Here is a 14,346-nt window from a genome sequence, read left to right as displayed (position 1 = left end):
GGGCTCTCTCAGAGGAAGCAGCATAAAGAGCGTGTCAGTTTGGCACGCCTGGGTGGCTCGGTCGGTTAAGCGTCCAACTTCGGGTCAGGTCATGATCTCGCGGTTCGTGGGTTCAAGCCCCGCATCGGGCTCTGTGCTGACGGCTCAGAGCCTGGAGCCTGCTTCGGAGTCTGTGTCTCCCTCTCTCTCTCTCTCTGCCCCTCCCCTGCTCAGGCTGTGTCTCTCTCTGTCTCAAAAATTAAAAAATTTAAAAAAAAAGAGTGTGTGAATAGAAGTCAAGGTATATTCTGCCGCTCATGGAGGCCAATGAGAGCCAGACGAGATGAGACCCGAGGAGCAAGCCCAGGGCAGGTGGTGGGGCTGCCCGGGGATGGGTTTCGAGTTCTCTTTCTCCCTGGTTTCCTTCTTATCTCTCCAAATGAAAGTAGTCTTGTTATCCTGAGACCCATTTCCTCCTTCTCACCCCCCGACTGAGGCCCCTCTAACCTTGGCAGGCAGACATGGGAGATCCAGGAGACATCCAGGGAGATGGAAGGGTCAGACCTGGGGTGGCCAGAGGGGGGCAGCACCTAGGGTGGACACTGGGAGTTTCTGTTGCTGCCTGTGGACCGAGCCTCTATCCTCCAGGCGGTATCCTCCAGGCGGAAGTCTGTCTTCTATTTTTTTTTTTTAATTTTTTTAATGTTTTTATTCATTTTTTTTTGAGGCAGAGAGAGACAGAGCATGAGCAGGGGAGGGGCAGAGAGACAGGGAGACACAGAATCCGAAGCAGGTTCTGAGCTGTCAGCACAGAGCCCGACGCGGGGCTCGAACTCACAAACCGCAAGATCGTGACCTGAGTCGAAGTCAGACGCTTAACCGACTGAGCCACCCAGGCGCCCCAGGTCTGTCTTCTAGACAGCCCCTAGAAGGAGTGCCTCGTGGAGTAGGGCGCTCTCTGCCATGTGTCACTACCGTGGACTCTTTCCTTGGTTTGGGGGGGAAGGGTGTGCGGGGCTAATTGGTGACATTTGGGACGGCAGGAAGAATTTCCTGGCACCCACATGCCCTCCCTCTGGGATCAGAGCCCAGGCCACTGGAGGCTGGCTTGGTGAAGCACATGATCGATGAGAGAGGGTATGAAAATGGCAGCTTGAGAGCCCCCCCACTCCGCCCTCCGCCCTCATTCTGGTCCCGGATCTGCAACAAACTCGCACCTTGGGCAAAGCACTTGGCACGTGTGGGCTCCGTTTTCCTTTACCTGTGAAAGTGCAGGCTGGATCCCACGATCTGGGTGACCCTTTCAACCCTGACAGCGGTCAACTCCAGGGTGAAACTCAGGGTCGGGGGGCTTGATCCCCTCTCTGCTGTCCAGCTCCTCCCTAATTCCCACTCCAGCCTGAAGCCTCCTTCCCTGGGACCGACAGCTAGGACAGCCGGGGCTATTTATGGTATGGCCTGCGTGTGCTCCCCTGCCCCTCCCACTCCAGGCCTCGGCCTGGCTCAGGCCCCGTCAGCCAGTGGAATCGTCCCGAGGCCTGCTTCTTTGGCTCCCTCTCTCCCAGAAACTGGCTATGCCTGGAAGAAGGAGCTCCCCTCCCCCTGGGGACACCGTCTGGGGAGCCGTCCTTCGGCCCCTGCCTGCCGGGTCTGGGGGTCCCGGTCCGGCCCAGCCCGGGAGCCGACTCGGCCGTCGCCTCTACTGTGCCGCGATATGGCCCTGCAGAACGCCCTGTACACGGGAGACCTGGCGAGGTTGCAGGAGCTGTTTCCCCCGCACAGCACAGCCGACCTGGTCCTGGAGCACCGGGCCGCCGAGCCTCGTTGGAGCAGTCACCAGAGGGGTGAGGGGCTGCCGGGAGTGGAGGGCTGAGGACCGGGGGCCGGGGTTAACCCCATCAGGCACAGAGACACCAAGTGCTTGAGGAAGAGGAGAAGCCCCTGGCTACATCTCCCCTACCCAGAGGCTTGCCTAAGCCTTGGCCCAGGAGTGAAGTCATGCGGAGCCCAGAATAGCTTCTGCTGAACCGCGTGGCCGGGTCAGGCTCAGCTCGGGGACACAGAGACCCTCTCCCTCCATCCGTCCCCCGTTTCCCTCCCCCTCTCCCTCTCTCTCTGCCTCTGCCCCCTCCCTCCCCCTCCTCCCCCTACGCCTCTTCCCACAAGCTCATACTCTGTCCTCATGAGCTGGTCCCCAGAAGAGTGCAGGGGGCCGGGGGAACCCCCCGGTGACAGACATGCCCTCTGTGCCAGGCTGGTGGAGAGGCCCAGCAGAGGGTCTGCAGAGCGTCCAGAGTCTGGCTCGGGACCCATCGTCACCCGTACGGCCTCGGGACCTGCCCTGGCCTTCTGGCAGGCAGTGCTGGCCGGGGACGCGGGCTCTGTCTCCCGCCTCCTCGCCGACTCCAGCACCGGCCTGGCTCCGGATTCCGTCTTTGACACCAGCGACCCAGAGCGATGGAGGGATTTCCGCTTCAACATCCGGGCTCTGAGTACGGGCCAGGGGCACTGGGGGGGTCTGAGCGGGAGCGGGGAGGCTGGGGACAGAGCCCTGAGCTCCCTCTTCCCAGCCTCTGCCCACCTCCTCTGCTGCTCTCTGCCTGTCTTCAGGGTCTGAGGCCCATGTCCCTCTCTCCCTAGGACTCTGGTCTCTGACGTACGAAGAGGAGCTGACCACCCCGCTGCACGTGGCGGCTAGCCGGGGCCACACGGACATTCTGCGGCTGCTGCTGAGGCGGCGGGCAAGGCCCGACAGTGCCCCCGGGGGCCGCACCGCCCTGCATGAGGCCTGTGCCGCGGGCCACGCTGCCTGTGTCCACGTACTGCTGGTGGCAGGAGCCGACCCCAACATCCCTGACCAGGACGGCAAACTCCCCTTGCACCTCTGCCGGGGGGCTGGCACCCTCGAGTGAGTGACCCCTCGCCCCAACCCCCGTTCCACTCTTCGGGCAGGCAGAGAGGTGACCTCGGGGAGGATGAGGGAACATATTGGGGGCTGGCAGGCCTGGTGGGTCGGGCTAGAGGAGACGGGGCTCAGGTGGAGAGTCAGGATGTGGTTACTCCCCAAACCGTCCTGCCAGCTGGCCCCGGAACTTCGGACCGGCCTGTACCTGGGACAGCTTCTGCTTCCCCAGGGGTGTCGGAGGGCTGTGGCGGGGACCCAGCTGCGGAGCCTATGTTGGGGAAGTTGTCCAGATCCATTGTGGGGAGGCGGTATACTATGAAGTTTTGGTTTTTCTGAGATTATCCAACGTTCCAGGCACCGTGCTCAGTACAGCAGGAACTGAGGCATGATCCTGCCCTCAGAGAGCTGACCGTCCAGGAGTGATCCGGATAGTCTGTAAAGGATAACAGCCCCCAGTTGGGGCACGCATCAATCCCTGTGGGCAGGGTCTGGTCCTACCTTGGCGGGTCTGGCATTTCCCTATTGGCAGGTACCTTCAGATACGATGGGCCTAGGGACCAAGCTCAACTAACTAAACTCACAAGAAACCGATGGACATACCCATGTGACAATGTATTATTTCGTGTGCGGGAAATTCCTTTACTGCGACCCAAATAATTATGCCCTACGTGTAGGAAGCATTGGGGGATGAGTCCTCGCTCAATTAAAAAAAAATTTTTTTAATGTTTATTTGTTTTTGAGAGAGAGAGAGAGAGAGACAAAGTGTGAGTGGGGGAGGTGCAGAGAGGGAGGAAGACACAGAATCCGAAGCAGGCTCCAGGCTCCGAGCTGTCAGCACAGAGCCCGATGCGGGGCTCAAACTCACGAACCGTGAGATCATGACCTGAGCCGAAGTCGGATGCTCAACCGACTGAGCTACCCAGGCGCTCCATCACTCAATTTTTTGATGAGCACGGAATCCGGGCAATCGGAGCCTTGGCAAATCCATGAACGAACTGTACATACAATAGAGGCCCTCTACTGACTGCACACTTGACAAATTTCACATCTTGCTTCTGAATGAGGCCACATTTTTATTCCTTTTGTGAACCTCCCTCCTGTTAATTTATCCTTCAGCAGACTCCACTGACTTACTATGGTTGAAGGTATATTCCATACCAGTGTGTTCCAATAGAAATATAATGTGAGCCACGTATGTAATTTAAAATTTTCTAGTAGCTTTATCAGAAGGATGAAATATGGGACACCTGGGTGGCTCAGTCAGTAAAGTGTCTGACTCTTGATTTCGGCTCGGGTCGTGGGGTCTCATGGTTCGTGGCTCGTGAGTTCGAGCCCCGCGTCAGGCTCTGCACTGACTGTGAGGAGCCTGTTTGGGATTCTCTCTGTCTCTCCCTCTGCCTCTCTCTCTCAAAATAAATAAGTAAACTTAAAAAAAAAAAAAAAGATGAACAGTAATGTGGTGCCTGACTGGTTCAGTCAGTAGAGCTTATGACTCTTGATCTCGGGGTTGTGAGTTCGAGCCCCACATTGGGTATAGAGATTACTTAAAAATAAAATCTTAAAAAAAGAAATAGATGAAATTAAAAATTTTTAAGTGAGGTAAAATACTTCTAACATAACATTTACCATCCTAACCATTTCTTTAAAAAAATTTTTTTTAATGTTTGTTTATTTTTGAGAGAGAGAGAGAGAGACAGAGTGTGAGCAGGAGAGGGGGAGAAAAAGAGGGAGACACAGAATCCAAAGCAGGTTCCAGGCTCCGAGCGGTCAGCACAGAGCCCGATGCAGGGCTTGAACTCACGGACCGTGAGATCATGACCTGAGCTGAAGTCAGATGCTTAACTGACTGAGCCACCCAGGCGCCCCTAAATGAGCTACTTTTTTAAAAGATTTTTTTTTTAACGTTTATTTATTTTTGAGACACGGAGAGACAGAGCATGAACGGGGGGTAGGGTCAGAGAGAGAGGGAGACACAGAATCCAAAACAGGTTCCAGGCTCCGAGCTGTCAGCACAGAGCCCGATGCAGGGCTCGAACTCACGAGCGTGAGATCATGACCTGAGCCGAAGTCAGATGCTTAACCCACTGAGCCATCCACGCAACCCCTGTAGATAACTGCACTTCATCCATTGATCTGCCGCTGAACGATTAGCTTGCTTTCGCATTTCGGCTGTTGTGAATAGCGCTGCTGTGAATGTGGGCATACAAATATCTGTGGAACAGCTGGAATTAATTTCAATAATATATTTTATTCAACACGTATCTCCAAAATGTTGTCACTTCAACATGTACTCGATATATATATAAAAAAAAAAAACTAACGAGACATTTTACATTCTCTTTTTTGTACCAAGTCCTCAAGCTGGGTGCGTACTTTACTAATAGCACGTCTCAATTAGGAGGCGTCATAGTACAGGAGCTCAATTGCTGTGCGTGGCTGGACAGCACAGCTCTATACAAGCCCACATTGTTACTGCTCGTCGTGTTCTAGTCCAGCCTCTCGGAGATCACACCCAGTGATCATGGTCCTTTCCTCTCCCGAGTAAACAGAAGTATTTTTAAAATTTTCATGGAGAATTTTAAACACATAGGAATGTGGGCCGGAGAATAGAATGAGCCCGCCTGATCCATCAAGACGCCCCCCCCCCCCCCGCTTTGCTTTGCTCGGACAGGTAGGAGCGCAGGGCCCCGTCTTCCTCCCCACTGCCATTTCGCCCTCACCAGGTGCGCAGAACTGCTCCTGAGGTTTGGGGCGAAAGTGGATGGCCGGTCTGAGGAGGAGGAGGAGACCCCTTTGCACGTGGCCGCCCGGCTGGGCCACGTGGAACTGGCGGAACTCCTTCTGAGACGGGGGGCATGCCCGAATGCCCGGAATGTCGAAGGCTGGACCCCACTGCTGGCTGCCTGTGACATCCGCTGCACATCCTCCGCCGAGGCCGAGGCCACCACCGCCCGCTGCCTCCAGCTGTGCCACCTGCTGCTCTCGGCTGGAGCCGAGGCCGATGCTGCCGACCAGGACAAGCGCCGGCCCCTGCACCTGGCCTGTCGCCGTGGTCACGCGGCCGTCGTGGAGCTGCTCCTGTCCTGCGGTGTCAGTGCCAATGCCATGGACTATGGGGGACACACGCCCCTGCACTGCGCTCTACAGGGCCCAGCTGCGGCCTTGGCCCAGAGCCCAGAGCACGCAGTGCGAGCTCTGCTTAACCATGGTGCCGTCCGCGTCTGGCCTGGGGCCCTCCCCAAGGTATGGGGCTGGGGCCCGAGGGGAGGGCCATGATGGGGAGGGGATGAGGGGACTCAGACCTGTGTTCCCACTTGCTCTAGATGCAGCCTGACACATCTGAGCACGTGACTCAGTTCATCATCTTTCATTCATCAAGCAAGCAAAGCCCAGTAGGGGGCAAAGACAAGGACGCAGACCAGCAGGAGGGGTGTATGTGTGTGTTGTGTGTGTGTGCGTGCACACACACACGTGCTCATGCATATACACGTGCGTGTGCATAAATGTGTATGCATGCGTGTGTGCATGCACACGTGTGTGATGGAGGTGGATTGAGGGCAGGGGGCCAGATTGTCATGCATTGAAAAGACGGGAACCAGGACTGATGTGGGCTTCAGGGAGTCCTTTCTTCATCAGGGGGGCAAGCCAATGAAAGAATCGTGCAGGAAGCTCTGCCTGGCCGTGGGATCCGTTCAGTGAGACATTCTGTGCCCAGGAGAGGCTTCCCCAGAGCAGAGCGATGAGCCTGGGTCATGAGGTTCAAAGCCTCCTGACCTTTTGCAGACAGACACGGTCCCTGTTTTTGAGAGCTTAGCAGGACGTGCATCACCCAGACCAGCAGCTGCTATCCTGACACGGGAGAAAAAGCCTTTCACTGTCAATTTCCTGTCTGTATCTTATTAACATAAAATATTCCCATAGTGGGTTCAACTTGAAGATCTGTGCTACTGATGTCCTGGCAGGGGGCCCTGTCCCATGCCGTGTCGTGTCTGGAGGGGGCCATGTAATGTCACAGAGGGTGCTGGGCCTGGGGCAGGGACTGCCCCCCCCCCCCCCCACTTCTGAAGAGCCCAGTCAGAATGGATACAGAGCAGCAGGCTGTGAGCAGGTCCCCTGCCCCATCTCTGGGCTTGAACTGTCCAGCCCTGCCTGGTCCTGGACATTCCTCTGCTGGCCCTGCCTTTCCCCTTCACTCACAAACCTAGAAGCATCTGTCTAGATTCCTAAGCAAGACCAAATAATTAAACAGCCCGAGAGTTCGGCAGATTGGTCTCCCCTTTGGGAAAATACAAGAAAATCAACAATTAACACTAATTAATCTCCTATTAACACCAGATAATTAGGAGACAAGCAATTCCCTGTAATCTGACGGTGGCTCTGACAGCTAATGATTTCCCCTTCAGGGAGGGGTTGGAAGAAGGAGGCAGAGCAGCAAACAGATTTCCTGGGACCCCACTGCCCCTGTCTCTTCGCCCTGCTCTGCCCTGCCTTAAGGACCAAGGGGCGGGCACAACCAAGTGCCCCATTCCTCCCCTCCTCTGGGCGCCTCGCCCCAGGTGATCAAAAAGTTCAAGAAGGAGTCTGCCTCCATCTCCTATGATCTTCAGTGGCCCCACGCTTGCCAGAGGTCCCTGTCTCCCTGAAAGAAGTCATCTGTGATCACTGCCAGGCCCAGCCAGCTCTCCAGGAGCCACTGAGTGCTCAGGAAACCTGAGCTTGTTCCTGTGGCTATAGGGAAGTCACTGGAACTCTTTGAACGCGTGTTCCTTGCATGTAATACAGTGTCCTACCCACCAGTGATAAAAAGCTATAGGTATAGGAGCCTCGCGGATAACAGGAGTGAGCATAGCCCTAACTACCACCAGACACTTTCTAAAGTGTGTTGCCTGCTACGTGGGTTCCTCCCAACAGTTTTCCCAACAAACTCTGAAGTAGGTGGTGACTAAGAATGCAGGCTCTGGAGCCTTACGTACTACCCGTGTGCCCCTCGGCAAGTTGCTTAATCTCTCTGGGCCTCAGTTTCCTCATCTGTAAAACAAGGGCAGAAGAACGTGCCTGCTTCTTAGGCTCAGTATGAGAACTGAGTTTCATCCATATAAAGCCCTTAACATTTTTTTTTTACATTTTATTTATTTTTGAGAGGCAGAGTGTGTGTGAGTGGGGGAGGGGCAGAGAGAGAAGGAGACACAGAATCTGAAGCAGGCTCTAGGCTCTGAGCTGTCAGCCCAGAGCCTGATGTGGGGCTTGAACCCACGAGCGTGAGATCATGACCTGAACCGAAGTCGGACACTCAACCGACTGACCCACCCAGGCGCTCCCATATAAAGCCCTTTAGACAGTTGGGGCACCCGGGTGGCTCAGTTGGTTAAGTGTCTGATGCCTGATTGCAGCTCAGGTCATGATCTCACGGTTCATGAGTTCGAGCCCCAATAAGTTGGGCTCTGTGTTGACAGCATGGAGCCTGCTTGGGATTCTCTCTCTCTCTCAAAATAAATAAACTTAAAAAAAAAGAAAAGCCCTTTAGACAGGGCCTAACCTAGAGTCGGTGCTCAACACCTGTTAGCTCATGCTGTTCTAAGTTAAATAACGTGTGAAAAGGTCCGGAAAGCTGCTGGGCATCATCCCAATATAGGGAGAGAGATTCAGGCGGAAGGGCCGCAGGAGGCTTCCTGGAAGGGATGGGACTTGGAGTGGGCAGGGCTTGCAAATGCAGGAGGAGGGCCCAGGCATTCCAGGCAGCGCAGAGACAGGAACCAGCGTGGGCTGGGAGGCCCCGCCTGAACAGCAGACAGGAGTAGCAGGTAAGAGCAGGAGAGCCAGATGTGACCAGACTGTTCTTTCCTAGATCTAAGGAGGAGGAAGTCAGAGACCTGCTCTGGGCAGACGGGATGGGGCTCCAGAGAGCGCTGCCAAGATGCAGGGCAAGAAGCAGAGGGCTTCAGGTGTGTGCGGTGCTTTCTCAGGGGCCCTGCTCCCGCCACCCAGCAGCACGAGGCACATGCCGCATTCCCAGCCTGCCAGGCAGAAGGGTTTTAAAGTCCCCAATGTTACATGTAAGTGTGTGGGGGGAGACGGGTATTATGCACAGGAACGCCGCCAGAGAGATAGCACTTAGCTGTTCTCAGATTTTACAAAGGGTTTGCGGCCACTGCCTATAGCTTGAGATACGGCAGAAGACACGGAATGAATGAAACAAATGTTTCCAGATAGACCGTGCAGACCCCGGTGAGTATGATGGTGTGTGCACGTGTGTGTATGTGTGTGTGTGTGCACTCAGGCCAAGTGCGGCTGTCTTTCTTTCCTTGTGGGCAGTCTCTGGCATGGGCTGCTCTCCCAGCATGGCTCACTCTTCACCCAATCAGGTCACCTCCTCAGAGAGGCTTTTCTTGACCACCCATCTAGGACAGCACTCTCCCAACCATGCTCAGTCGCTATGCCTACTTATTTTTCATCGTGGCGGCTTAGCTGTAAGTGGTTATTTATGTGGTTATTGTTTTTTCCCACGGAAATAGAAGTTCCCAGCTGACAAGGACCTGTCCGTCATCCTGATGGCTGGGGCCCCAGTGCTCGGCCCATAGTGGCCCTCCGTAAATATTTACTAAACAAGGAAATGAAAGAACAAATCTGGATCCAACTGGACTCCACCACCGCTCCTTCATCAGGCCTCTCCTGGCCTTGTCCCTTCTCTCTGAAGTCCCTCCCTAATGACCTCATTTTAACTTGATCACAACTGCAAAGATCCTATTTCTAAATAGGGGATTTCTAATGGAGATTAGGACTTCAACGTGTTGGGTCGGGGTGGATGGGGAGACACAACTCAACCCATGGCAGCTGTCCTATTGGGACACCAAGGGATGTCTGATCATCCCGTGCAGCCTGGCTGGGGAGCCTGCAGTGTGTGGTAACCCCAGGAGCACTGATGCGTCTCTGCCTCCTCCAGGTGCTGGAACGCTGGTGCACGTCTCCGAGGACCATCGAGGTCCTGATGAACACCTACAGCATCACGCAGCTTCCCGAGGAGGCCATGGCCCTGGTGCCTCCTGAAACTCTGCAGGTCAGATTCCAGGACCCTGAAAACACGCAGTCACTCAGCCCGGCCCCAAGAGACTCCCACCTCCTACAGGGAAGCTCTGTCGGTTCCCCCACCCTGCCCCTCAGAAACTACCAGAGACCTGCTCACATCCCAGAAGAAGAAAACCCACAGAGTGAACACCCCAAACACTTCTTCTTATAGGCTCCCGTAGACACCTGTTGGCCCCCAGCCTCCCCGCTTTAGGAGAAATGGGTGCCATTTGTCCAAGGCTGCCTCGCTGAGCCCCTCCTTCTGTCCCCAGAAGCACCACCGTTTCTACTCGTCCCTTTTCGCCTTGGTGAGACAGCCCAGATCCCTGCAGCACCTGAGCCGCTGTGCCCTCCGTGCCCACCTGGCAGCCTGCCTGCCCCACGCCCTCCCCCGCCTTCCCCTGCCACCCCGCCTGCTCCGCTACGTGCAGCTGGATTTTGAGGACGTACTCTACTAGGTGAGTCCTGGGGTCTCTGGGCAGTCCCAGCCGTTTAGAAGGACGGGTAGGAGGCAAGAGAAGAGTTGGGGGCAGGGCCTTGGCCAGAACCGGCCAGCCCCCTGGACCGTGTGACCTCTCTGAGTCCACGCCTCTCCTTGCAGGTGTCCACTGCCTTTTGAGAGACCTGGAAGCCGGTGCCCCAGGCCCCAGGGGGCTCAGGTCTGCCTCTCACAGCACCCCAAGCCTGGGACGGAGTTGAGCTGGTTCAGGCCGAGGTGGCCCTGTGGATGCTGTCATTCCCACCAGGGAGAGAGGCAGACAGACCATGCGGCCAGGGGATGTCTGATGGAGAGAGAGCTGGGACTCACGGCAAGTGATACACTCCTCTTGGTGGTCTCCCGAGGCATCCCTCCAGCCCGGCCAGACCCTGTATGAGCATTAAAAATCTGCAGGCCTGTGCTGTCGGGTGCTGTCTCCTGCAGGCCTTCCTCCCAGCTGGTCACTCAGGGGGCTCAGGATGGGCAGGCTTGTGGGGCCGCCCTGGATCTGCCCCATGGTGCCAGCTGTGTTATCTTACCCCTTTCGAATCTACCAGCTGCTGAGCAGTCCCAGGCAGACTGGCCCCTCTGCTTCACGATGTGGCACAAGGGCCACCAGGCGAGATAGCGTCAGAGGGTGGGTGAGCTAACAACCTTGGGTCGGGAGGGAGGACGGCAAAGGGACCCTTGGGGTAAGGAGGTGAAGCGGCGAGCAGGAAGGCCAGCGAGAAGGTGGGTGCAGGTGTCGGCCATCAAAGAGGGTAACGGTGGTTCAGGCGAGAGTGAAAGATTCAGGTTTGGAAAAAGCAAACAACTCTACCTACTGCCTGCCCTGTGGGTCAAGGAGGACGGGACGCACACCTGGCGCCCGCCCGTCTCTATCTGCTCCTTCCTTCGCGTTAGCTTCGCGGCAGCGGGCGCTGAGAGTCACATGTCCTGGGTTCTAGACTCAACTCTTGCATTAAGTTGTGGATCTTAAGTCTCTTCCCCTCTCTGGGCTCAAGTTGCCGCATCTGCACAAGAGAGGAGAGAGCCCCTGAAGGCCTTTGCAGGGCCAGGGTTTTACGAACCCATAGCTAGTCCCCAAGCGCAGGTAGGAAGAGAGAGTCGCCCCGTGACGCAAGCGGCCAATCAAATGCACCGTGATCCGTGACGTCAAGGGTCGCCGGACAGGTTTCCCAGGGCCCCGGAGGGCGCAGGCGCTGGAGTTCACGCTTTTTCCCGCCAACTGCGGGCAGCAGGTTGCGGGGCGGGGCCTGGAGGACGCAGGCGGTGGGGGCGGGGCCGGGAGGGCGCGAGGCCAGAGAGGGCGTCGAGAGAGAAGCCGAGAGAGAAGCCCAGGAGGGTCGGCGCCGAGGTGAGTGCGCCCGGGTTCCCGCTTGGAAGGAAGTTTGGCCTTCCAGAGGCGGGGCGCGACGGGGGGGGGGGGGGGGGGGGGGGATGGGCCCGCCTGACGGGAGGGTCAGCGGCCGGGCCTCTCGGCTGAGGAGCCCCGCCCCCCCCAGGGTCCTGAGGGCGCCGGCCCCACCGCAGCGGGGGGGGGGGGGGGGGGAAGTCGCGCGCGTGCCGGGGTCGGGAAGCAATTCCCGCGAGGCTTGGGCGTGTGCAAGCTCGGCTCACTGGGTGCGGGTGCCCCGGGAGTGGGGTGGGGCGGGGGAGGGGTGCGGGGGTGCCCATTCGTCCGTCCAACCAGGGTTCAGGGCCGCGCACACGGGGGGGGGGGGGGCTGGCTCCTAGTCCCTGTTGGTGTGAACTTTCTAGTAAGGAGGGAACAGTGTCAGGGGGATAAGCCCAACGCTGATTGGCAGAGAGTGCTGTTGGAGACTGGGTGACATTTAACCTGAGGCCTGCGTGACCAGGAGGAGCCAGCCATGGGAATGGAGTGGGAAGAGACGGGGGGAGGGCGTGGGGGCGGGTGGCATGAACCGATTTAGGTTTGGAAAGCTCTCTCTGGCCGCTGAATGGCTTTGGGGAGAGGCGGGGGAGGATCAAAGGCCAGCAGGAGGCCACTGCTGAGGTCCAGAGTCGTCCCCAGAGATGGGGAAGCAGTAGGCGACACTTGGGACCCTTCTTGGAAGACTCCGAGGAGACCTACTGATGGACTGGACGTGGGGGGGGGGAGCGTAACCCAGGGTGCCTGTCAGTGTTTGGGCTGAACAACTGGGCGGAGGGTGGTGCTGATCGTTGCTAAGGGGTGGAGGAATCGGCTGATCACTCTGGGAGCTAGAAGTGGGAGCTGCCCATTACACGTCTCAAAGAGGCTGTGTTACAAGGTCCTTTGGATCTACAAGTCTGGAGACCAGGGGCAAGGTCAGGTCTGGGGATATAAATGGGATCGTTGGCATGTGACAGGTGTTCAGTGCTCTAGGAGAATCCCGACTCCCAAGGGGATGGCTTCCCTGAGCGTTGTTTATGCGTTTTGATGGAAATTTTATTTAAGCCCACCCGCGTCATTCGCTTTGTGCTTCCCGGAATCCCAGGTCTTAGTCACTCATGTACAGCTGTGAAGGAGACCACTTCCTGCCCGCAGTGACTTTTCCATCTAGTCTGAAAAGCAAGCGTGTGAATGACTAGTTCAAGTACAAGGGACCATGAAGTGCATGCAAAAGGCACGTGGGAGCAAGAGCTGGGGGCTTGAGGAAGGTGAGCAGTAAAGGGCAGGCGCTTGGGAAGGCTTGACAGGAAAGTGGTAAGAAGGGAGAAGGATGTCCGGCCATGTCTGAGCGTGCACGCTCCTCTGCAGGATGCCTTTTTAAGGAGGGCGGGGGTAAGGGGAGAAAGGTAATGTGGAGTGGCCAATGTGAGGGGCTGTTGCCCAACCCCACGCGTTCTCCCACTAGCAGGCAGTGTTAGGAAGGTCCTTTCTGGGGTTAGACATCCACAGCCACTCTTGCAAGCCGGGGAGCTTCCTCCCCAGCCTCCTGGCTGCGGGTCCCGCGGGCTCAGAACCTCTCCCCGGTAATTGCTTTCCGTAATGTGTTTGCTCCAAACCAATTTCACGCCTCCGTGAGGACTCCGCCCTGCACTGGAGGCGCGGACCTCCCTCCAACACCCACCCCCACCCCCACCCCCGGCCACGAACCTACCCACGTGCAACGCGTGCGCACACACAGACGGCACGCATTTTACACAACACACAGGGGTCGAGTAACTGGACACAAAAAATGTACCTGAACCTACACGCGTGCATACTAGACTTGATTCTTGGGTACAGTCCCCGCCCCGCCCAACCAGTGTCCTTACAGTTGAAATGCCCCGCAGCAGAGCCCAGCGCGCTCGCCCTAGGAAGGCTCACCTGGCTGGGTTCCTTTGCCCTCGCACGGCTCCTAGACCAACGCCAGGGGGCGCTGCAGTACTCCGCACTTCTCTCGCGGTGACGCAGCTGCGCGCTGCCGCCACCAGAGGGCATCCGCGGGCAGGGCCCGACGCTGCCCATCGCGAGTGGACTCTCCCGCCAATAAGTGACGCGGAGGTACAGATACGTCGGCTTTGACTTCAGAATACTTCGTTCTTAGCGCCCTACGTGCTGGCTTCCAGACCATGAAAGGCGGGGGGAGAGCAGATGTGAGGTCCGATATAGGCACGAAAGCAGAGAGGGTAGATTCAAAATAGCATTCTTCTGTATGAGCCTTTACCCAACAGGTGGAATATAGTGAGAGGGGGACAAGTTCGAGCATGTGGACGATTAAAGAAGCAGAATGCTATTTGAGACAGTGAGAAAAGTGCTTGCCCACAATGGGCCTGTTCAGGGATTCAGTAAGAGAAGCACAGAGTTTTCCTTTGGTAAAGAAAGGAGCCAGCTCTATTCAGATTTGAGAGTGACGGCTTCTTCCCGGGGACTGATAGCAAAGTAAAGGAGAGCCCCTGGCCTGGGGGCTTCTGTCCTTGCCCACTCTGCTCTTCGTTGTCCATTTAGTACAGG

The 14,346-nt window shown here is 56.9% G+C and overlaps 1 protein-coding gene across 4 annotated transcripts; it reads left to right on the top strand.

The window, feature by feature from the left end:
- Positions 1 to 824: 824 nt before the first annotated feature.
- Positions 825 to 10,844, top strand: ASB10 (ankyrin repeat and SOCS box containing 10). 4 transcript variants are annotated; one of them, XM_045053029.1, is made up of 6 exons: positions 830 to 1,823; positions 2,620 to 2,887; positions 8,730 to 8,937; positions 9,825 to 9,938; positions 10,219 to 10,404; positions 10,548 to 10,844. In XM_045053029.1, exons 1-5 carry the CDS (start codon positions 1,433 to 1,435, stop codon positions 10,402 to 10,404), a joined length of 1,167 nt encoding a protein of 388 aa, XP_044908964.1. In that variant the 5' UTR covers positions 830 to 1,432; the 3' UTR covers positions 10,548 to 10,844. The 4 variants fall into 4 exon arrangements, with proteins under 4 accessions (XP_044908963.1, XP_044908964.1, XP_003983276.2 ...); XM_003983227.6 differs by lacking the exon at positions 8,730 to 8,937 and adding an exon at positions 5,608 to 6,127 and having other exon boundaries at positions 835 to 1,823; XM_045053027.1 differs by lacking the exons at positions 830 to 1,823; positions 8,730 to 8,937 and adding exons at positions 1,854 to 2,471; positions 5,608 to 6,127.
- Positions 10,845 to 14,346: the final 3,502 nt, after the last annotated feature.

This window comes from Felis catus, chromosome A2 (genome assembly GCF_018350175.1).
Source record: "Felis catus isolate Fca126 chromosome A2, F.catus_Fca126_mat1.0, whole genome shotgun sequence".
NCBI lineage: Eukaryota > Metazoa > Chordata > Mammalia > Carnivora > Felidae > Felis > Felis catus.
This window is presented reverse-complemented; position numbering and strand designations above follow the sequence as displayed.

What these genes read in the sequence shown, in the direction of transcription:
- ASB10 (XM_003983227.6), top strand. Translation starts at nt 1,433, where the DNA reads ATGGCCTGCGTGTGCTCCCCTGCCCCTCCCACTCCAGGCCTCGGCCTG. An exon ending in TTGGAGCAGTCACCAGAGGG is followed by an intron (nt 1,824 to 2,619) that starts GTGAGGGGCTGC and finishes CTCTCTCCCTAG; the next exon opens with GACTCTGGTCTCTGACGTAC. An exon ending in GGCCTGGGGCCCTCCCCAAG is followed by an intron (nt 6,128 to 9,824) that starts GTATGGGGCTGG and finishes TGCCTCCTCCAG; the next exon opens with GTGCTGGAACGCTGGTGCAC.